We start from the raw sequence: 24,418 nt of genomic DNA, 5'->3' as shown, positions 1-24,418 counted from the left end.
GCTCGCCGGGCCGCGCCGCGGCCCTTGCCCTCGCCTTTGCCCTCGCGGGGCGGAGCGGAGAGGGGCAGGCGGTGGCGGTCATGGCGCTGCGCGGCGGCAGGCGCTGGGCGCTCTTGGCCTCGGCGCTGCGCGGCGGCGCGGCCCCGGGGCGCGGCAGCAGCTCGGGGCAGCGGGACGGAGGGTGCGTCGGTGACACGCCGCAGCACCGCGACCTCCGGGCGGCCCTCAGGAAGGTACGGGGGGGGCGGGGGGCGGGCCCCGGAGCGCGGCGGGACGGTGGGAACCCGGCCGCGCCGCCGCATGCGGGGAGAGCAACCGGGGCAAGGTCACCGCGCCGGCCGGAACAGCTCGGGATGTGTTTAAATAAGTAAATTTCCCCCTGCCAGTGTCAGGAACGAAGCCACGTGTCCCCTGCGCACAACACGCGGAAGAACAAAACACTTCCTTGCCGTGTGCTGCCGCGGGCTGAGCGAGTGGGTTTAGCCCTGCGGGGCGACCGGCGGCGGGCGGGCGCTCTGGGCCGCAACCGGAGCCGTGCTGCTGCTCTGGGCGTACGCGGGAGTCCGGAGCTCCCTCCCAGCGGCTGCAAAATGCAAGGTTAAGGTCTGTTTGTGGATGCAGAGCACAAGAAAAGGCAGAACAGAGCCTATTTGTCATTGCACTATTTCTAGAAGGGGAGTAATGGGAGGTTCCTGTAAAACTGAGTCATAAATCAAGAGGAAAGAAGGCACCTCTGGTAAGGTAACATGTAAATTGAATGCCAAATGCCAATCTGCAAGTAATGGTGGCATTGGTGAACTCTGTATATTCCCAACAGTGAGGTCAGTGTCACCTGTGGAAGGCTGTGGTATAATCAAGCACACCTGTCAGAGTTAGATGGTTTGGCGGTAGAAAGCCCTGGAGTGGTGTACGCTGTGGGGCCAGGGCCAGGGCCAGCTGTGTGTGAGAGAAGTCCACCTCTAACTATGGCCTGAAGAGAAAAGTGCTGAAGTTTGGTACCTGCTGCAAGGAGTAAACAGCATTATCACTATAATTATCATTATTTACAACCCCATGCAGCGCTATACAACCCCATGCAGCGCTACAGGCTTGGGGAAGAGTGGCTGGAAAGCTGCCTGGCGGAAAAGGACCTGGGGGTGCTGGTTGACAGCCGGCTGAACATGAGCCGGCAGTGTGCCCAGGCGGCCAAGAAGGCCAATGGCATCCTGGCCTGTATCAGCAATAGTGTGGCCAGCAGGAGTAGGGAAGTGATCGTGCCCCTGTACTCGGCCCTGGTGAGGCCGCACCTCGAATCCTGTGTTCAGTTTTGGGCCCCTCACTACAAGAAGGACGCTGAGGTGCTGAAGCGTGTCCAGAGAAGGGCAACGAGGCTGGTGAGGGGTCTGGAGAACAAGTCTTATGAGGAGCGGCTGAGGGAACTGGGGTTGTTTAGCCTGGAGAAAAGGAGGCTGAGGGGAGACCTCATCGCGCTCTACAACTCCCTGAAAGGAGGTTGTAGCGAGGTGGGTGTCGGTCTCTTCTCCCAAGTAACAAGCGATAGGACAAGAGGAAATGGCCTCAAGTTGCGGCAGGGGAGGTTTAGATTGGATGTAAGGAAAAATGTCTTTACTGAAAGAGTGGTGAAACATTGGAACAGGCTGCCCAGGGAAGTGGTGGAGTCCCCATCCCTGGAGGTATTTAAAAGACGAGTAGATGAGGCACTTAGGGACATGGTTTAGTGGGCATGGTGGTGTTGGGTTGACGGTTGGACTCGATGATCTTAGAGGTCTTTTCCAACCTCAGTGATTCTATGATTCTATGATTATCGTGCAGCCACTTATGAACAGGCAGGATGTGCATTCAGAGGTAGGCACTGTGAAGTGGAGGGGCTTGTTCCTCATTTCCCTAGAGATAAGTTTACAAATCCTAGCTGGTGCTGCAGTGCTTCACTGTAGCTTTTTAAAAACAGTATGCACTGGATTGCCAGATATTAACTCATTTGTGTGACTTCGGAGCTGTGCTGTCATATCTTTTATAGATGCATTTTAAAATTACTTGAGGAATCTTGTATTTTCATGAATAAACCTAACCTTTTCCAAGTTTCACCTCTTTCCCAGTTCACTGTAGGCAAAAGATAGTTGAGCTACTTTTGATTCATGTGACTTTTACTTTCCTTCAGGTTTTTTTTTTAGGAATTAACTTTAATACTTCCAGTATTAAAAGAAGATATCCCAAAGGCCATTTAATTAATCAAGTTTTATATCACTAAGATGAGGCCTGTTATCATTGAGCTTTAGCAGTTGTGGGTTCATCTTCTGTGTTATAAAAAAAGAAACCTGAGCAATAAGGAAAAGAGATGCATGACCAGTCTGTTTCTAAGAAATTAGTTTCTTTAGTCTAAATTCCTGGACCTTCTGCAAAGCAAAAATAAGCTGCCAGAGAAAGAATCAGTAGAAGAAGTTGGAAATGAATCCTCTTCTTTCACCTGGATTAATAGTGCAGGACTTTGTAGCTAGTACCATAGTGTCAAATTTGTGCTGATCCCATCTGGAGCGAGGCTTCGCTCTGGGTATCTGCAGAGTCATTTGCCCGATGAACTTGTACCCTGGCACACGTCTCCCCGTTACCTGCCCGGGCACTACAACTGCATTAGTGAAAAATCAGCGTCCTTCTGAAATACAGAGGATAAGGCCAGACCTTGTGAAGCCAGTAATCTGGATCTGGAAGATTTTAAAAGTCCTGCTTGGTCAGGGATAGGTTAAGACACACATTGTCTTGTATCTGAGGTGTTTGCAGCTGTGTATTTGCTGAGGGATCAGATGAAAAGGGAGGGGCGGGGGAAGTGGCTGTATTAGTGCCTGCTGGTGCAGCGTTTGCTGTGTGACACAATTTTTTTACAAATACTTACACCCCCTCCCCCCCCCGTCTTTTTATTTTCGCCATGCCTGTTGAAGTGCAGCTAACAGTATGCCCTACCTTGCTGGGTTTAGTGCAGATAATTGCATCATGGGCTAAGAGGGAATGTGATGCTACATTTATCACATAAATCCCTGTGATGAATATATTGTAGAAATTACAGTAAGCAACATAAACCCCATTTTATCATTGTCCTGTATTTTACAAAATGCTTATATATCATTTATTTTAGATTTTATCTGGTCATATAGAAAAAAACCCACCAGTTTATATTAAATCCAGTCTGATGTTGTTCACCCCAAAGCTTCTAGCAATCAGTGTTTATTTTGGCTTAAGTTAAACCTGTCCCCAGTGACTTCAGGATAAACTGAAAAGTAAAGTCTTTGGGAGAGAATGACCAACTCAGGTTCTGTAACACATTCTAAGTGTACCTGTTATGTAATTTGGGGCACTCTTTCCTCTAGCTAAATCCAGCTGCAACTACCAGAGAAATCGGAGAAATGAGCAGTGCAATTCCACGAGTGACAACTTGTCTCCACTCTTTTTATTTTTTAATCTATTAATGTGTTTTAAATGGTCTGTAATTTTCCAATTGTTCTGAGCAGGATGAGGAGGAGACTCCTATAATTCCAGGTGGCTGTTTTTAGCAAGGGTATTGAAATAAGCTTGTGAGTGGTTTCCTTTACAACTTTATAGGTCACCACCCTTCCTCTTGGAAATCAAAAACGTAACTTTTCCATAACTTGTTGAACAATGCTTGCAGTGCAGTGGTATCCTACAGCTTCCTGCAGTAATTAAATTATAGTATAACTGGCTTGAAGGAAAAAGATTTAACCTACTCTGCATGTGTGTATGCATAACAGTATGCATATACATATAGGATATATACATGCTGTTCATTTTTATTTTCCTCTGGCATTAGTAGTAAGAAGCTTTGGGAAATAGGTTTGAAAAGGATTAGCATATATTTTGCTGGAGTTGCATGTAATATAAATGAGATTTCATTTTATATCCAGTGGTGACTTGGTCTAGTTACGCTGTGTTACATCTCTGTAGGATTTCCCCTGTGACAGTGAGACTCCACCAAAGGACACCACTACCTTATTTGCCACTCTTGGGTTGCATGTCATGAGTTTCTGTTTATTAATATATATATTTTTACAAGAATTAAAGCCCCTTCATATTAGAGCATGCAGGATCTGAATTAAATATTGACATTCACCTTAACTTTCTGGTAAAATTACTGTAAATTCTCTGTCAAAAGAATATGGTTCTTTTTGACCTTCTGCAAAATACTGAAGGGTGACCACCATTGCCACTGGAGCACCTTGGATGGAGTTGGTTTATTTATTTTTAGAGCGAATCATAAAAACCAGTAACAGAACAGCAAAGCAGTAGGTTGCTGGTATTACAAATAAATCACTTTAAAGTTAGTTTCTCATTAAATTGTGAGGGAGAAAAGACACAGCTGAATCTGCAAAATACATGACTTGCATCTGTAATTTTAAAACCTTATTTATCATGCACCCGAGGTAAAAGTGTCAGGAAGGAGACAGTTAAAAAATGTGACGTTAGTAAGGCGCTCAGATTTTGCACTGAGTGCCCTTCTGTCTAAGGGAAGCAAAATGTATTCCCAGATTCTGGGGTATTTGCAATAGCTTTTGTCATCTTGTGTCTGACAGAAACATTATATAAACATTTAGGGGCTAGTTCTCTTGCTGGTATAGGTAAACATAGCAATATCCTTTACTACTGCCAAGAATTTTTGGTGGTAATTTAATAGAGGGGAAATTTTCATAATGGATTTTTGTTGGTATTGGAAGGGGCAGCTGGGATATACCACTATAAGAAGAGGAATCATCCAATACATTCATTAGTGCCCTACCAAGAGTTGCTTTTAAATCAGTTTAGCAGAGTAGGAGAGGAAAAAAATGAGCTTCAGCACTGTCAAGCAAGCTCTGTAAAAAGCTTTTTCTGATGATCAGAAAAATGTCACTTAATGTACAAATGCTTCATTGTGTAGCAAAAATGCAGTAAAGGCAATTTTATGAGCAATGCTCTTGTTTGTTACTCAGTGTCAAGAGTAGTGCATACATCTGAGATTGCAGTTGCTGTGTCCGAACACTGGATTTTTTTCCTACCCCATATTCATGTTAGAACAAATTGCCACTGCATCTAGTTAGACTTCTCAATGAGCATCTTCTAGTAGGAGAACTGGGCCTAAGGGATATTTTTGTGGCTCGTGTGATATTTATCATTGCAACACCTGAATGGGTTAGGCAATACAGTTATGCACTTCTGACAACTAAAATAGTGTCTTAATAACCAGCTTGACTGAGCAAACATCTGGGGTTTATATAGGTTTTGCCATGGCTGTTCAGAAAATGTGACTTTGCTTAAATCTTTTTAGGTCACATTTGCTTGGAAACATGCAACTAAATCTCTCCCCCTGCCCGTGTACCCGTACTAATGAACGTGACATCTCCCAGCTATGTGTCAGGGTGCTCTGAAAGCTGGTCTTGTGTTTCAGCTCGCCTTGCTCTGGACTTTGACTTTCTGAGAGATTTTTTTTTTTTCCCTGTTTGGGCTCAGGGGGAGCATGAAAGCCTACATCCAGCTCCAGTCCTTGAAGATGAAATCTGATAGATGAACACTGATAAATTACATGAGGAGACCTCCAGGATACTCGGTGTGCTTCTTAAAATTATTTTCTGTCGTGCAGCCAGGCTTGTGCATCTAGACAGCAATTGTTGTATTTTCAGTGTCCTTTAAGAACCAAAGACCCATGGTCACTAGTCCTGGTAGCACCACCTAAGCTGTATGTTCCCTCAGATGGATTTCACTGACTAGTTTTTAACTTCTCATAAAAAAACCTAGAGCATTAGTTTCTCTGTAGGAGTAAGTCAGGGCAAACTTAATAATTTGAAGTATTTCCAGAAGTGCCATTATATCTGCAATCTGCCATTTTATATACAGCAGCCTTCAAAATATGCCATGTAAGCTTGAGGTTGGGCAAACTGGTATGGGTGGCATGCTGCATTGCTGAAAGTGCCAGAAGTGTCTGAGGTAGTGAGGTGCAGAGATCCTAAGGAGAAGGGAGTAGTGGGGTAGCCAAATCGTCACACCTGAAGCTGCTCTTTGGTGGTGGATGTTCTGCTCCCTACCGGGGCACCTGGGGAGTATGTGCTCTGCGGAAGCTAAAGGACTGAAAGGCTGGAGTATGGAGCGTGCTCTGATGTGCTCTTGGCTGTGCCTGCTGGTGTCTGGTCTCCAGTACCGCTGCAGAACTGGCAGGATTTTTGTCTGTCATCAGGAGCCCTCTTTCTCCTTTGTCGGTGTCCCCCAAACCTGCTGCGGACAGGAAGCTTGGGTTGGAGAAGCACTACAGTGTTTGAGAGTGGAGCTACTCTTCAGGCAGATTTGGGAGGCTGTCTTGGGGAGCGGGTCCTCTCAGATGCATTGTCACAAGTATTGCTGTTAAAAGCGTGCAGTGGGATAGGCACAACGGTGTATGTCATGACTGCATTTTCAAAGGCAGAAAAGGAAATTAGGAACTCCTCTCTTATTCTTGAGAAGAAACCAACCTTTCCCAGGGGAAACTGATAAAATCCTGGAGGAAAATCACCTTGTTTGGAGAGAAATGTGGAACATTTTATTTCAGCTTAGCTTTCTGCCAGCCATGCACACACACATACACACAAAAAGATAAATGGAAAATAGAAGGAACTAACTAGAGCATGCTGAATAAAAATGTTTTGCATGATCTGGAGCAATGCAGTAAGTGGATCCTGTGTAAGCTTCTTGCGATTCAGATAACACACCAAATCGTTAGCTGATGATTCAGTATTATGAACTAGCAGACCTTCAGTGAGGTCAGTTGTTTTAATCTATGAGGATACCCCAAACTTATTAGATACTTGGCTGATAGGTGATGAGCATACTTTAAGTGCCAGCACTTATATAAAATGGCATAAGCTGTGGGTCTGTGGTGGGTCTCCATCTACAGTTTGGCATGTGCAGAGCCATTCTATGAATAGCTCTAGAGAATATTTTTCCTCTTTCAGTGACACAAGACAAGGAAAAGGTGAGGGCAACAATAGAGTTAGGATCAGTTCCTAGGACTATTTTCTGTTTTATCTTAAGGATTCAGTCACAATGTGGGCCTCTTGGATGTAGTCAGTAAACAATGTTTTACGTCCAGGACGACTTCTCTGGGTACAGGAGTGATAGCACAGATATCCCTGTCTGAACATGGCCCACTGATGCACTGGGAGGTCCTAGAAGTAAGACAGAAGACCCTGGTTACCACTTGTGGTTCTGGTTGGTGGAAAAAGCATCATGAACATGTGGAAGCTCTGCTAATGGAGATCTCTTGATGAAGGAAATCCATCAGTCCAGGCAAATGGTATAGCCCAGCCAGCACTGGATACAACATTGCTTAACATAGGCAGTCGCTCCAACTGTTAACACAATTTTCGGTTTGCGCTTCTACTTATTTAAGTGCTAAGCTCTTTGATGGGGAGCAGTGTGCGGGTGGCAAAGATGGATAAACTCCAGAGGCACATGCCTTTCAAGTTGGATCCTATTGTATAATTCCATGATGTCCTAGGACCTTGCAGCGGAGAGGTGGCCTGGGACGGCGTGGGCCACAGTGAGATAACTTGTTTTGTTCCTGCAGAGATGTAACCCAGAGTCAAAAGCAGCATCCAAACCCAACATCCCAAACTCTTGTGAGCATTACACTGTACCTCAGCTCAGCATCTCTGTGTTGGAAAGTATGAGTTGCAGGGGTGAAAAAAAAAAAAGCTTCACTTGCTCAGTTCTGCATTACTTTCACAACTGGATACAAGTTGTGTAAGAGCCAGAGCTCCCAGTCTTCCTAAAGGCTTGTCCGAGATCCGCAGCTAGATTGACATGGCACGCATTTTTGCTCTTGTAGGACTACCCTGGTTTGAATGCATCAGGCCTCAGATGCTAGGAATAGCCACGCCTGCGGCAGTCACTTGTTCTCACTAATTCTGGGTTCCCTGTATGCCCAGCCAGAAAAAAAAAAAAGTCTTTGCCTATTATGTTGTGAAAGTGCGTGGTTTGTGCTCATTCTGGTTCCTTCTGGGCTGAGCCCTCCAGTTGAAGGTCAAGTTGATTGGGACAGTCCCATGTGGGAATTCTTAGATATGTTGTAATTTGTGTGTGTGGGAAGATTAATGGTAAGATTAAAACTGTGAAATGAGGTGTTCTGGGAGTTGGTGCTGTGGACAGCCTCACAGGGCACATGGAGAGGTTGCTTCATTACCAAATACAAAGAATCACACTTCTTATGAGCAGAATTTGTAGTTGCTGTGGATGAGTCTGAACCGACTCAATTGATGGCTGGTTGGAGGTGGAAAAGGGGATTTCTTTGATCTATTTTTTTCCCCCACAATGACACCACGTGCACACATGGTTCTTGTCCAAGAAGAACACGGGGCCCCACATGGCTTAAAACCCATGGTGTTGAGTATCGAGTGAGAAATGCTCTTTTGATGGCATCTTGCTTTGCCCCTTGTGGTGTGGTTGAATGGAAGATGCAGTAGATATTACCAAAGAGAGGTAGCTTAAATAAAATACAATCCGCATGTGCTCAAAGGAGAGAAGGTGAGAAATTCCGTGGAACTAAACACAGAACTGATTGTCTGATCTCGGGAAGCTTTGCAAATGTGTTCCTGTCCTTTGCTGGAGAACTGGTTTCAGTATGGAAGCTGCAGTTCTTAGAGTCCAGAGTGGGAAGCAATTTTGGGATCCTCCCCTTTCTGCCATATTCTTGGATAGGGCAGTTGAAGGAGTTGTGGTTGGGAGTGTGCAGGGATTGCCAAGACACTCAGGTCTGTGCAGGAGGGATTTGCCTATGCAACTGTCCTGGGAAGAAGGATCCAGGGAGGCAGGAGGGGTTGGCTAGGATCATGTGGGTCCCTCCCCAGCTGGAGCTCGTCTTCCAGCATCTCGTTCGTCAGGAAGAGGTTAAGCTGAGCTCAGCTCCCAGGTCCTGGACTGCATCTTTTATTTTTCTTAGTATGGTGATGATGTGTGCCCTCTGCTTCAGCGGTGGGGCTCCCAGATGCGCCTGCAGCTGCACAGGGTGGAGGAGCAGCAGCATGTGCTTCTGCACTCCCTGGCAGACTTGTAGGTTTTTAAGTTTTAGGTAAGTGTTGGCAAAAACTTTGTGGTTGATTCAAGGTTCAGTGTTTTTTTGTCTCCTGAAGCAAAAACTGTAGCCAGATGTATGGGACCAAAAGATTTGCAGTATTCACATTTCTGAACCAATAATCAGCTTTGATTTATGTATTATGTATGTTGCAAGGAACTGTGTTGCTGTGAAAGGGAAGAAACGCAATGATTTAAGCAGAAGCGTGTCCAGTTACTGCCAAATGAATAGACCAGGCAAAATTGCAGAATACTCAAAGTACGTGCTTTTTTTTCTGAAAATCAGTTTTTGTAAAAATAGATGAGGACAGGTATGTTTTATTATATAATGAGATGCTGCCAACTCTTACTTTATAGGGTTTTTTTGCTCTGTTAATTTCTTTTTTTTCCCTTTGAGAAAGGGTAAATTTCATTTAGTAACAGTTTGTTCCTGTATTTGCTGATCACTGCAGTCTTTGGTACCCATACCCAGTGCTGTAGCAGATCACAATATTCCTTTGTTGCCTGTGGCACGGCTTAATTGAAGGTACAAAAAAGACTTTTGGTGCTCTAATTAATCAATTTTAAATACATGTCTTCCCACTTCAGCCATATATTTTCCAGCACTGAGGAAATTTTTCTGGTTTACTCTTCTATGAGCCTACTGAATATTGGTTTTAAATCCACTGGAGGCTTCTCTGGAAGCTCAGCTCTGGCCACAGCTATGTGCAATGGCAGTGGAGAAACCCAGACGTGAGCCAGGCCTGTTCATGAACAGAGAAGTAGAAGTATCCTAAAGATACCTGGGGTGCTAGCGATGATGTGTTATCTGCCCCTTTGAACCGGCGTTGTAGTGCTAAGCTGGAATGACTTTTTTTCATTAATTCTTAATGTCTCAAGCTTACGTGCCGCCCATTGGGAAAGGGAAAAGGGGAAAGCTAAACAACCTGAAATCTGTGTGTATTTACAGAGTAGATTCAGGAGTGGTTATATGTAACATACCTGACATGGTTGATGTGTTTGTTTCTTTATTCTGTCAAGTGCTTAGTACATTTACAAGCAAAATAAAAGATCAGAAATGCAGTCCATGGAAAAAGAGGGTGGTGAGCATAAGTGCCTGTCATGGAGCCCCTGCTCAGCCAGGTACTTCAGTGTGGTCCCAACCCACTCTGTGTAACTGTGTAATCCCACCAAGGCAAGGGGACTGGCAATGAGTTTAAATAGGGTAGGTGGAACCATTATTTTGCTTTTCAACATCTGTTTAAGGTTTTTAGGTATGGAATTAAAAAAAAAAAAAAAAGGAGAAAAATACAGTTGTATTTGCCTTGGCTTTCTTTTTTTCTTCTCAGTGATATCTTCTGTCTGGCTTGAACTGTCCTTTTCATCCAGCAGTTTTTTTTCCACTGGGCTGGTCACATCTTGTCCTGCAGGTGCCATATAGAGTGGTTGGGTTCTGCACATGAAATGCATGAAAAGTTGGTGAGTCCAAAATGAACTGAAGGGCAAAGACAGCAGAGCATGGTCTTCTGAACCTTTTCAAGGGGTGGGCGTTGGCAGCCGTCCTCCCTGGTGTATGTCTCTGGCACATTCTTCAAAGTTCATGAATGAAGGACAAAGTTTTTGCGAGCGATTTTTCTACCTTCTCTTTTTAAGTAATCCCACAACCACTCATTTTTTGCTCGGAAGTGTTTGTTTAGTGTTCAAAAAGATACTGATAAGAACAGCCCATCCCACTGTTTAATGCCATTTATTTACCCAGGGCTTCTGTGCGATTGCTTTTTAGTCCATGAATTTCAGTCTGTGCATCTCTCCTTTATGGGATGTGCTTGGGGTGATATCAGTGAGGTGGTTTATACAGGCTAAATCAATCACATTTCAGATTAGACCTGTTAGTCCTCAGTTATAATGGGGAAAAATGTAATAAAAAGAGATGGAAAGTAAACCAACGATACAACTTGGGGGGGCATTTTTCCTTCAAATGCAGTAAAGTCTTCTAAAAAAGATGTGGATATGTGAGGTAATTCTTCATTCATTTTAGGTTTTCACAGGGGGCAATCAACAAGATTGAAAATTCTAAGTAGAGTAACAAAATGTTTTGGAAAAAATGTTTCCAGTAACTGTAGAAAAATAAGTAAAGAAGTCAAAGCTGTTTTATTTCAAACCTTTATGTGAAAGTTTAGACCACACTCTCTAGATTCATTGCTACTAGCTGTAAAGTTTTAAGTTAGATGGATCCTTAAATACTGTGTTTTCTCCTGCTGTTTCCATGTGCTGCACTCACATTATTATTTAGTATCTTGATGACGGCTTGAAAATACTGAGGCTTTACAAGGAACTGCCATCAATTTTATAACTTGTTGGTTTGGGATTTGTAAAATGAATCATGCTGCTTTAAGAAGCTTAAGTCAAAATTACTTCATTTTTGTTCTTTATTTTAATTATCTGGAGATTCTGCCTTTAGGACTTTTTTTTTTCCTGCCAAGTGTTTTTCACAGGGTCATGAAATGGATGTCTACACTTAAATTGAACTTTTTCAGTTCAACCCTGTATCATTGTGGACAACGTTTTCTTGGCTTGCTTCCAGCAATGGTCTGATGACAGCTCAGAGTACAGAAGTTTCCATATCATCATTGAGGCCCAGTCCTAAATCCTGTACTCAAATAGGGCAAATCCTTCAGTGACAACTCCTGTAGACAGTCATTTGCCCAGGTGTTGCATTGTACGTTTGGCTGGGTAGTCAAGTGTGAACATACAATAAGAGGTGCAGATTGTATCCGAATGCCAAATCTTCCACATTGTGGGCAAGAGGAAGACTTGCTTTCCTCATGCAAAGGAGAGAAGTGTTTTGGCAGCATCTAGGACATCTGCTACCTATCGGTGACAGGACACCTTGAGTAGCGGTGAGTCATTTTTTTACATACACCTCCTAGGTGAGTCCTAACTAATAAGAGTGTGTATGTTTTTGTAAGAGAAGGAGTGGGGGCTATCCCCCTTGTTTCAATTAGTATTCAAACAAACAAACAATCCCCAGAAAATGGTCCTGCAAAACTTCCTGGAAATCTTCACCCTGTGGTGGTGATGCATCCTGAAAGAGGAAGCGATAGGTTGCAGCTTTGCTCTCTAGATCACTTCAGACCTCAGGCAAGCTGGTAATACTGGATTTTGATTGCCAGAAGAAAGTGTACTAAATAATTTTGTATGAGCAGGCAAGGTTAGGGCTGCAGGGAACATTTTCTGCCTGCTGTGTGGTTAAATCATCTTTGTGTGATGGGCTTATTTTTAAACTGCTGTGGTCTTCTAAGTCACATACTGCCTTTGCTTCTGCATGTGATGTCATTGGAGACGGAATGATTGCCTCTTCCACTGGAGCACCGACCGCTGCAGGTCCAGGCTCGCCACCAGCAGGCTGGGTGATCCGGGCACTCGGGCAGCTCCTGGCTTCTGCTAGGGTCTCCTAGCATGTGTCATGGGGTCTGGAAGCACAGGAGCAGCTGCCATCCTGCCAGCGCTGGAGGGACCTCACGACTGCAGGAGGGACAGCAGGACCCTGCTTTGCCCACCACTTGCTGGCAGATGTCCTCATCAGCAAGGTGGCATGGCAGAACCATTAGTCTCTCCACAGCCTCTCTAGTAGGTAGCAGCTACGAGGAGCTGACCTCCTTCTCCTACCTGCCTGGATTCACCCCGGTTCTGTCCTGAATGTGTTTCCACATCCCAGTCTCCTTCCCTGCACCCTTTCCCTGCCTTTCTGAAGAGTATTACTGGGAAAGGATTGGCCACCAAACTTTGTTTAGGGCTTCGGAGGAGTTGCAGGGGAGTCGAGGAGGGCCATGGCCTCCAAGCCCAGGAGCGAGAAGAAACAGGGCATATACACTGGAAAACTCATTCTGGTGTGCTTGGGATGCGTGCCTCGGTGGGACCCAAATGGAGACCAACGTGTGGGAAATGAACAGCTGCTCTTTGGATGTCTAAGGCCCCCCTGAGGAGCAGCTGAGAGGACCTGCACAGGCTGCGGCGTGGCAGCAGGCGAGGAGCTCGCCCGTGGGGTCCTGGCTGCCTTGCACCCATGGGGTGGGTTTTGGCCTCCAGGTTTGGTAGCACCCACAGGTGGCCCATGGGTTTGACCACCTCAACTCTGCCTTACGTCTTGCTAAAGCGTTACCTCGTCCTCAGCACCGGCATCCCTACAATGCCGAGTTGTCTCGCAGTGCAGTCATTGCTGCTGGTGGTTGTGAATAAAACTACAAGAAGAAATGTTGTTTTGCGGGCTGTTAATTATTTTCTTTAGTTATTGCTGATGTCGAAGGCAAAGGGCTCTCTGGTCTGTTACCTCCTTCCTTTCAAGTCAGTGTTACGCTAATGTCTAGATATAACCACTGAAGAACTGTCATTAGTGGTTTGTTGCTTATTTATTTGCTTTTTTGTTACATTAAAGATCTTAATTGTGTCATCTTTGGTTATTATATTAATAGAGCTAAGATCAATTACTGTAACTTGATTTAAAGGAAAAAAAAATGCTCCTCCTAACATAATATGGTACAGTTATGTGGCACTACTAAAGCCATTTAATCTTCTTAATACAAAATACCTTTTTCTCAGACATTGCCTCTTGCTTTTCTAGTAAGTCAGTCTAATCTCAGCTTAGGTATAACTCACAGGAAACTTTAGTAAAAATTTCTGTCATTTTGTAACAATTTAGTTTATTGTTTTCTTTTCAAGATTCATCATCTTGCTAATTGTGTGCTGAAATATACTACCACTGTACAATATTATAAGGGATAGATATAAGAGGTATTGTGTGTAGAAGTGGTATGGCTTTAATTTCTGATTTGAATTGCTTGATAGAAGGTAAACTTGCTGGTGAATAATGGAAAGAAATCCTTAATTGCTGTAAAGGACATCCGTATACACTCTCAGTACCCAAATTAATTCAATTACAGTTTCTGCTTTTGTAGAAATAGTGTATTTATTTTAGAATACAGTGAGAACTAAATGGCAGTTGCCAATGTTTCTGGGTAGGTGCTGGTACAATATCAGCACAAAATACTGAGCATCATGTGAAGGAAAATCCCCAAATGTGTGTTTTCGTTTCTATTGTCATTAAATAGTGTACTAACTTCCAGTGGAAAATAATCAAAACATGCAACTATCTGGCGATGTTCTGGGGAGATGTTTTCATTACTCTGTTTTAGAGAGAAATTAGAATAATCTATAACAAAAAAAAAAATCTGAATTTCTGTCTCTGTCCCCTCCCCAACCCTGCCACCGCATTTCCCAGTTCCTGGGCAGGAAGCTACAGGTGCTGTTTTCACAAAACTTTGTCAAGACTATTTTAAATAAAAACACTTTTATTTTTCTTACCCTCATTCAACACAAAGTGAGTTTGTTGGCTCAATCAGTTTCTGACTGGGCAAATTTCCACAGTGTTTTCTGATCTAATTCATGGCTGATATCAGCCCTGAAGCCGTTCTTTTGGAGGCTCCCTGGAGAGCAGCTCGAGCTCTCACTGGGATGCAGGCTAAACCAAGGCTGCCTCCAGAGCTGAGTCCTTTAGGTTTGCATCTTCACGGTTAGGATGAAGCAGCCCGAGAAAAACACCGATCCCATACATGAGATTTACTGTGCCCTCTTTGTCAGGAAGATAACAGAGCTTCTGTTGTGGTTTACTGGTACTTTATCACCAGGTGGGAAAGATATATGGCTCCTAAATCAACTTTACATCCTGAATGCCATTGAGATTTGGCCAGCTAGATCAGATGAAAAGATTTCCTTCGTGGCTGGGAAGATCTGTCAGATAGCATCTGTAGCATGCCGTGTTAAAATATTTCTACTGAGGGGAGTTTTAGGTCTTGTTATAGTCGGTATCCTAGTGATGCAAGTCGAAATGCTATCACCCATGATTTCCACGTTTCTCATGATAAAGCATATAAAAATAAGCAGACCAGCTGCTCACCTACTGCCGAAAGCTTGCTTCTGTATATTTGTCAAACACTGCATGCATACCTTATGATTTAGGTTAAGGTGCCTGCATAATTTGTGCCTGCAGCTCTTAGTGTTTGCTTCTAAAAGCTGTGTGCATTAAAAAAAAATTAATGCAAAGTTAATTAGTCAAGATTTAAATTAATTCAGGTGTGAAATATTTCTCTGGGGGCACCGCTGTGAGGAAGTGGCCAAAGCCAAGAGAAGGGGCAAATTGAATGGCTAGGTATGCAGCATTATTTGACCTGCATCCACATAAGCTTGTCTTTAGCAATGTTTTAAGCACACATTCTGTAATTGCACGTGTTCCTTCAGCCATTGCTGGCTTGGCCCTTTGAAAATATCTCTGTTTCAGTTTGCTTTTATATGAAGGGATGATAATATCCAATAATCAGTACTGAAGCATCAGCCAGTTGACCAGCACTGCAGTTCTCTGGCAATGTGGGTTATGTTTGTATGTGATAGTATAAGGGGAGCTGTTTCCCCAAATCCCCTCCACCATCCAAGCAGTCTGCCCTTTCACTGCCCCACAGCCTGCTCCTCCCCTCTGACTCTCTGCAAATTATCTGAGGATGTATGTTTTCTGAAGGTTTATTTAAGGAATGATACTTTTAAAGGAATGAGATTGCATGCCTGAAAGTAGGTTAGCTTGTTTAGAGTCTTATTTATGGTTGTAAAAGGCATGTGTGATTTTTTTGCAAACAATTTGTGTCTAAAGTGTAAAAAGCTTTTGACAGAACCTGTTTCATTTCTTTGCAAAAATACAGTTTAAAGTGGATGGTCCAGTGGCTAAGAAACAACTGTGGATATCAGTATCTGGACTGTGATATTAATTTTTTTTTTTCTTGAATTTAGAGGCATGCACTGTTTGTGGTTTGTGCAGCAAGGCTGTCTTCATTTTTTTTTGTTGTTGTTGTTGTGTCGTGCAAGGAAGATCTTGTTTTACTCAACATGGCAAACTTCACCTAGTAATAATTAAACTTTGGCTCTGTTAAACAGTTTTGAATTTTACTCAAAGGCACAGGAGCAAGCAGGTCATAACCTGCAGAAAAGATGTAAAACCACTTCTCTAATGCCTTAGTCATTCTTCTGACTCCATTTAACTTCAAAGGTAGCTTTGTATTTGGCCTAGTACCAGCCATAAGAGGCACAAAATTCTGTTAGTACATTCACTTCATACTTTTGCCAAGATCCATCAAAGCACTGGGATAACTTTCTGTACGTATTTCATAACCTCTTTCAGGCATTTCCCTGGATGTTATCTGATGAGCATTACCAGATATTATTACAAACAATCAAAAAGGTGTTTCACCACCTGGAACAACATTGAGGGTCAGTGTCCTAGAATCTGAGTATCTAGGATATGGCAGTATAGAAGTTAAGTGGGGGCTCTCCTAGATAGTGTCCTGGTGAGTATTTTGTTACTATTGATCATGAGCCCTACGTTATTCAGTATAAGACAGGGAGAGAGATGATAATTACTGAATGAGTTGAATATTCAGTATAAACATTTCTCAGAATTTGGTGAGAGAAGTGAAAAAGTGATTTTTCTGTTACCAACAGTGGAGTATCCTTATTTCTGTGGCTGACTGGGAAGCAGAAAGCAGCCATACTTGGGCTGAAATTCTCTGAAGAATGTGCAATAAATAGACTCCTCTCCCTCCCAAACTGCTGTGCTCATGAGACCCTGCGGAACCTTCTTCCGAACTATCTATTTCCAGCTCCAGAAATAGTTAGCACCACAGGACTCTTTTATTTAGTGTGGAGAAAAGACTAAGAGGAATAAGTTCTTAATAAATTCTCTCTTCGTGAAACAGTGTAGCAGTAAAATTGTGGTGGCAGATTAAAGGCATTAACTTTCTATTTGGGAATTGGTGTTTGTTTTGGTGAGGTTTGGTTTGGGGGAAGGAGGGTGGCTTTTCTGTTTTGCATTTGGACCCTCTTGTACGTGCTGGCCCAGGTGCACGGCGCACTTGGCAGCACGGCAGAAGCAGCCTGTGCCAACCCCTGGTTTGGCTTGTGGAGGTGGGCAGGGGTGGGCACTATACAACTGACTCCTTTTGAGAGCCATTGAAACCGCGTCTGCGTCGTGCCAGGTTGGTAGGCATGGGGAGCAAGAACGAGGTGACAGAAGCACGAACGCCCGGTGCACCCCGCGGTGTGGGGCTGTTTGGCACAGAGCTGGCTCTGTTCGGGAATTACTCCCAGGCTTAGAGGTTGGCTGCAACACTGCAGGTTGCCCATTTTGCTCCCTTCCCATGGCCATGGAAATCTGGGACTTTGTGGGGTGAGATGTCCAACCCCCGTGCTCTGAAACCTGAAAGTGTTACTGAATGCAGTGGCTGTGCTCCAAATGTGTTTTGCTCGCAACAGCTGGAAGGGAAGACAGCAACCTGATTAGAGCAAGGGCAGTAGCCAGGCAGCTCAGGACATTGACTTTTGGAAGGTGTGCAGCGTTGCCCAGGGACTAGACTTGGAAATGCTATAAAATGTGGAAGAAGACCAGATTTTTCCAGTACGTGTGTTGTCAGACCCTAGGGAGGTCTAAATGCAGACTGGACACAAATGCCCTGAACAGCGCTAACATCCTTGAGAGCGTTTCAGGCAAAGGGAAGGGAAATGACGTCTCTTCTACTTGCCTGTCTTGCGTACTGTGTGTGGTCATCATGCACAGATCATCAACCTTCTTTGGCAAGCTCCCTCTGAGGACAATCCAGGTTTCCCTTCCTGTCACTTTCTAGAAACTGTACCCAGAAAGGTAACAAATGGTGAGGGGGAACTGCCACTTTCATAGGTCTTGGAGAGGCTTAAACCAGCCCTGATGACTTCCTCTTGTAGTAGTTGTAATTGCTAAAAGAATTAGTTATATTTGTCTCATTGCATCTGATGTAATAGTTGTGGGTGGCTGGAGAATAAGGACATCCAACAGGAAGTCAGAAAATTACAAGTGCTTTCAACATTTTCCCTGTATGGTTTTTTTTGCTTTTTAAATTGAAGGTTTTAGACAAAAGTAGTCAAAGGTGTTTCTGTAGGAATGTCTGTGTTAATAACTTCTAAAATTTATTTTCCAAATCTAGATCATCGACAAGGAGATTAATCCCTTTGTGGACAAGTGGGAAGAAGAAGGACAGTTCCCAGCACATAAAGTATTTAAAACCCTGGGACAGGCGGGATTCCTTGGTGTGGATAAGCCAACAGGTAGGAGAGTGTATAACTCCTGAGTGTTGATGCTGATGGTGATAGACTCATTACATTATCTCAGATCGCTTTTGTCCCAGATCAAAACATGGTTCGGAATTCAATGCAAAGTTTACTTATATTCCTCAGTCACAGGTGTGCTGGTTACCAACTGTGCAAATACAGAAAATGTTAAAAACCTGCGTGACTGTTATTTGAAAGTCAGTGAAATGAACATCACTTAAATTTTCAACATGCAATCTGTATAATGACTTTTCTTCTGGATCCGGACATACGTGGAATAATTTCAGTCTTCATTAAAGAAACCACAGTTTGAAGGCATTGAAAGTGTTGTAAGATTTGGCCTGTTACACTTCCTTAACCTGTAACCTCTAGATCATTGTAATGTATTCTGTCTCGCCATTCAGAGGATGAGGTTTGTGTGAGTTTTAGACCTTTATATCCTAGACTGTCTTTAAAATGCACAATTCCAGCCCACAGAAGCATGTACAGAACAAGCAGCTGATGATACACACAGCAAGGACAGAGCAAGTTTCATGTGTACATATATATATTGGTGAGGAAAAAAGTCAAGAAGTCCAGAGGAATAGGAGGTATTTCTGCTCTTCAGCTAAAATACATATTCCCCTAGTTTTTTTGTTTGTATATGATGTAATATATACTTGTTTTCTTTTCAGATGATACTGTTACATGTTCCTGTCAGAATTCTCTGGGTTTTTTTCCCCCATTTTCTTAGTTGTGGTTAAAAAGTTTAAACAAAAGCAAGATTGCATAGACAAAACTTTGGCAGTCGTGGTGAATTCAGAGGAGCCCCAAGTGACAATGTTTGGACAGTTAACTGCAGATAATCATCTATATGGAGCAGCTCACATATCCTTAGCTATGCCACACCACATCATTATGTTGCTAAGGGACAGGGTTTGAACTGTGGAACAAATTATGTCTTTTTACCACTTACTTTCAGAGGAAATATTTCCTCTTGAAATGAACTTTCGTATTGTTACACATTCTGATGTGGAAGGTTTCTTCTCTAGCTGTTCAGCTGTTGGAGCTCACAGAACTGTTTAGCTGTGATTGTCTGACAAATCCAATTAGGTCTGAGCTGGTATTTTTTTACAAAAATGCTGACAGTTTGAGATTATACTTAAGATCTATTTAAAGGACAAATAGGACTACTGGGGGAGGGAGAAAACCACCTCTACCTTCTGTTGTAATTGTTTGATAGGCAGATTTGAAATCTGTCTCAGCAGGGTCTCCTTCACGCTGCTAACGTTCATGTTGGCTGTAATGGTGTGTTGCACTGCTGCCCGATTACAGCCCTGTCTCGTTGTTATATGCATCTCAGGGCATGCAGAGGCCTTGGCTGGGGTAAGGAACCCCAGTGCTGAGCGTGCTGTCATAAAATACTGTGGAGGTGGGAACTTTGTATAACGCTCACAAAATAGCTAGGACAAGAACTAACGTGAGTGAAATCTAGTGAAGAAGGGACTTGCAGAGGCGAAGATGGGCACAGAAGGTTGCATGCTTTGACTATGCTTGTTATACTCATGATTAATAATATTTTAGCCTTGGCTTTGACACTTGTATCTAGCTGTTAATCTAATTTGTTGGGCCTCTGCAGCTGCATTTCATAAAAGCTGTAAAAAACTGGGTAAAATTCTCAGTGACACATGGTCCGTCTCAGTTCATCTTCTGGAGTATGGTATTGCTGGGTACAGAAAATGCACCAACTCCCTGTAAGACGCTGCCTTTGCAGCATTCAGTTGTGCAACAGAATGTCACTGGATCCAGCTTTGCTGTGTAATGGTATAGTACCACCAGGCACATCCTGAAAGTGCTGAAGCTTTCTCGTGATGGTAAGTGAGAGAGTCAGGTGTGTAACAGCGCAGTCTCAACAGCAGGACTTTGGCAAAGCCTGAAATTCTTCATCCTTCTACAAAGTGCTTATGCTTGCTGTGATTGTGATTAGTGTGTACTGGTAGTAGTAATAAATAAAAAAAACAAACCAAAAAACACCTTTTTATACTCTGCTTAGCCACTTCTATTATTTAACTGCTGTGTGCAGAGGAAGAGAGATCTGAAGAGATTTGAGGAAGCCAAGAGCAGCCGCGAGTTTTGGGGGGATGTTGGGAGAGGTCTGGAGAAGAGAGGTTAATTGATTTGAGGAGAGCATTCAGGACGCGGAGCCATGCGAGTTACAACCTGCCCTACTTTCTCTTTCCAGCACAAACCAAAATTATAATTATCATTGTGTATGTATCAATGTATCCCTTCAAACCCAGGTCATAAAGCATTCTGTTTAAAGAAGTCTAAATTTTTCGAGTGAATTCGCTTTAGTAGCAACTGCAATTTTGAAATAAAAGTTTTTCCGATTTTGTTTTCCAGGGTCATTCTGTTGAGTACAGGTTTGTTTTTTTTTTTCCCCTGTAGAATTAATTTTGAAGCTTTCTGATTGGGCAGAAATGGGTCACAAACTTGTTTTGCTTAGATAGAAGGAAACATCTGTTGGATTTCAGATTTGTTGAAACTGGACTTTTTCCTGTGTAAACACCGTTCCCTTTATGAACAATGAGCTGCTTAATGGGAGTCAGGTTTTCAAAAGAACGTGCCTTAAATATGTCCCTTATCATTGGAAACTTTCTCTGTGTGGAGAACTGATTTGGGGCACTGTTTGTATTGCAAAGGCTCCATCAATTCCCACCATATGCAGTTGTGGGCTACAAACTTGTCGTGGTTTTTCCTGTATATTTTTTCACAGTTGTTTACACTTGTAGTGAATATTGGCTGTAGTACAGTAGTTCAGGATGTTAGTTGGAGGGGCCATGTAAACACTGTGGTCAAGGCCCAGCCATGACCACATGGCCAATTACCACTGTAATTGGGGAATCCTGAAGATGATCAGTGGATTTAACTGTCTGGTCAGTCCTCTGCCAGAGAAGGATTTTTCTTTTTGAACCATTTCTCTGCACTGGTAGTCTTTACATGACTCAAAAATAGTGCATACACTGGTTTTCCTTGGGAAAAAGTGTGTGGTGTTCTGTTATATTAGGAAATTCTTCCTACTAGTAAAATACATGCTGAAAAAGTGAACATTATTTATGCATAAAAAGTGTCTTTTTGCTCTATGCAAAATGTGTTTTACAGAATCACTCAGTTCAGCCTGAAGTATTTAGTTTGAGGGGAAAAAATACCCAACATCTCTATATACTTATTAAGTATAACTTCATTTATGTTTACTGTGTGTTTTTCCTCAAATTATAAAGTTTCTGGGGTATTGAGGCACTAACAGTCCCAAAACTAAGAGAAGAAAATATTAGGGTAGGCAACAAAAATATTTTAAACAGTCTTGGTAGTTGGCCATTGTCTGTTTTGCTAAGGGAATTGGGCAAGACATATTCCTTTGAGTGTTTTATGTGCAGATTAGATGAGATACTGGAGTAAAGTATACGGCATAGACAGGATCTATGCCGTCATTTGTGATCTTATGGTTTATGAATCAAAGCCTTGGCTGTTGCTAAATTTTAGGGTGTGTTGCCAAAGACACAGGCTCAAAACGTAGTTACGTGCCTGCGTATGCTGACGCAGATGATTAAAAGTTGTTTTTATCAGCTGATGCAAAAGCACAGGAATCCTGTAAAGGCTCAGGGAAAGCGAAGAAGGGGGGAGAGAAAGGTTTTTAAGAGGGCAGTGTCTGCTGTCCTGCATATTCACATAGCATCACTGTGAGACATGAGCGATAATGATGCCCGCTCTGGGTATTTCATTAGTGTTTTCAATGGCAGTCCTGTAGGAATATTTAGCAGAATGCAAGAATGCATTAGCACGTAGAAATAATTATGACAGGTATGTCCAAATAGTAGCCTTCATTTATTCCTGTCAAACACTTAGCAGTGCACTTGCAGAAATATGTTCTTAAATATATCAGTAAAATCAGGAAACTGTGTGGTAAGACTTGTATGTGGATGGGAAAGTATAGTTTTACACTATCTCCTTCCCCTACTGCTGGGATTTACGCTGGTTACGGGACTGGAGAAAGTAGTAAGCAGTATGTTGTTACTCAAGACAGATAAGCATCTGATGAAACAAAACAGATGTTTCGAATGATTGATTGCACTGCATTTGCAAAATTATGTGATATCTTTCCTTAAGAAAGCCTGTTTATTCCAAGTGTCTGTGTGTTGAATGTGGGAATATAGATCTAGGCTATCCTCTAAGGTTAACTTTGTTACTTTCTTCACAAGTATACATTTTTCTGGTAAGATGAGACCTCATGAGAGTTTGGTAGTGGAGAGTCACTTGAAAAGAGAGTGTGGGGTTCTTTCTCTTTCTTTTTTTCTTTTTCCCTTTCTGTAATACTAAGTCTTATTATTATATGGAATGAGCAAAAGAAAGACCTGGGAGGAGCAGTGGATTCTGTCACTAGAAAGGGACTTAGTAGTTCAGGTGAAACAGAGTTTTATGGCCTCTAAGAGAGTAACTGAAACAAACTTTTTCAGGTGTATCTGTGGATAGAAGCTAAAAGGTATATATTTGTCAGAAGAGAATTCATTTGCCCCAAACCATTTCTGTATGGCAGGAGTGGACCAGCTGCAATGCCTGTGCTTGGTTTAGTAGATTTAAGCACAGCCAGCTGAACTAATTGCTTGATCTCTTTCTCGCTTACAAAGGAGTGCAGGCGTAGTTAGTTAATAATAGTTGCGCTCTGTAAGTTGGAGAGAGAAGCCATTGTGCCATGTTTTCAGGTACCAATGAGCCGGTAAATCAGCACTCTGAAATGTTTACCAGCTATGAGATATACCTGGTTTGCAATCAAGAAATAATCTCGATAAGCCTCTAAAAAACAATAGACCAAAATTAGTCACTGCTTTATTTGAATCAAATTGATGACAATGTTAGTAATGGATGGCAGTGGTTTGGAGGCCTCGATCAGATAAGTATAAGAAATTTCAGGTACTTATCTGACCTTCTTAATTTGGTGGATTGGATTGAAACGTCAGGAAAACAGGTTTTTGTACATTTAGATACAAGTTCTGTGCGGGTGAGACTTTTTTTTCCCCTTTCCTCTTGTGAAATGCTGACAATTCAAGTCCCATCTAGCATCTTGCAAATGCAGGATGAAATGCAATTGAAAGTGGTAAGGGGGAGACAGTTTGTTTGCTGCACTTCACAGATCATCAGATATTTCTGATCAGGCAAGGAAATGAGCGCTTGAGTTCATCTTTGGTTTTTCGTGACTCTGTACATGACTTGGGAACACAAGTGCTTCATTCTTTGTGGCTGGTTGGGAGGTGCAGCAGTACCTCTGGGAATAGCTTGTTCAGCTATCAACAGCAGTTTTGTAGAAACATCCATTCTTTGTTTTATCCTTGTGTGGGGTGTTCTTGCTTTTGTTTTCTTCCTGTTCCTATGCTTCTGAAGGTCTCTGCATATAACTTTGGTTTCAATTTCATAGAATCATAGAATCATTAAGGTTGGAAAGGACCTCTAAGATCATCGAGTCCAACCGTCAACCCAACACCACCACGCCCACTAAACCATGTCCCTAAGCGCCTCATCTACACGTCTTTTAAATACCTCCAGGGATGGGGACTCCACCACTTCCCTGGGCAGCCTCTTCCAATGTTTAACCACTCTTTCAGTAAAGAAATTTTTCCTCACGTCCAATCTAAACCTCCCCTGGTGCAACTTGAGGCCATTTCTTCTCGTCCTATCGCTTGTTACTTGGGAGAGTTTTCCTTCAGTTTTGTAGAAAATTGTTGGGTTTGGGGGTTTTTGAAGAGGCAAATCTGCTAAAAATCTGGTGTTCTTAATTTTATAATTGTGAATAGGAAAAGAGTGCACACTAAAGAGAGCAGTTGAATAGATTAAAGAAATATGAAATATTATAACACCTGAAAAGAATATAGGGGTTGAGACATTATCAAGTAGGACATACTGTTTGGGAGTTACCATTAGAGGAGTTGAGTTTATCCTTTACTTCTGTGGATCGAATGGCAAGACTCTCTCTTGACAAAGTGTGGGCCAATGAATGAGCTTATACTAAAATACCTTTGGTATTATAAGTCTCTCTAATTTACACATAACTGTCTTTTCCCAGTCTCAAAAGTTTGATGCTAGATTCTTGACATCTGTCATATACCCAGATGGCATAATCGGAAAGCTTTCTGAAAGGTATAAATGTACCTTT

At 42.7% G+C, this 24,418-nt stretch overlaps 1 protein-coding gene across 5 annotated transcripts in view; it reads left to right on the top strand.

The window, feature by feature from the left end:
- The first annotated feature begins 65 nt into the window (after window positions 1-65).
- LOC143157058 (putative acyl-CoA dehydrogenase 6) overlaps window positions 66-24,418 on the top strand; it is a 101,804-nt gene continuing 77,451 nt past the window's right edge. For all 5 annotated transcript variants that reach the window (XM_076331491.1, XM_076331494.1, XM_076331493.1 and 2 more), the window contains exons 1-2: window positions 66-233; window positions 18,111-18,231. In XM_076331491.1, the coding sequence (XP_076187606.1) occupies window positions 81-233; window positions 18,111-18,231 (274 nt within the window). In that variant the 5' untranslated portion in view covers window positions 66-80. The remainder of the gene's footprint in view (window positions 234-18,110; window positions 18,232-24,418) is intronic.

This window comes from Aptenodytes patagonicus, chromosome 2 (assembly GCF_965638725.1).
Source record: "Aptenodytes patagonicus chromosome 2, bAptPat1.pri.cur, whole genome shotgun sequence".
Taxonomy (NCBI): domain Eukaryota; kingdom Metazoa; phylum Chordata; class Aves; order Sphenisciformes; family Spheniscidae; genus Aptenodytes; species Aptenodytes patagonicus.
This window is presented reverse-complemented; position numbering and strand designations above follow the sequence as displayed.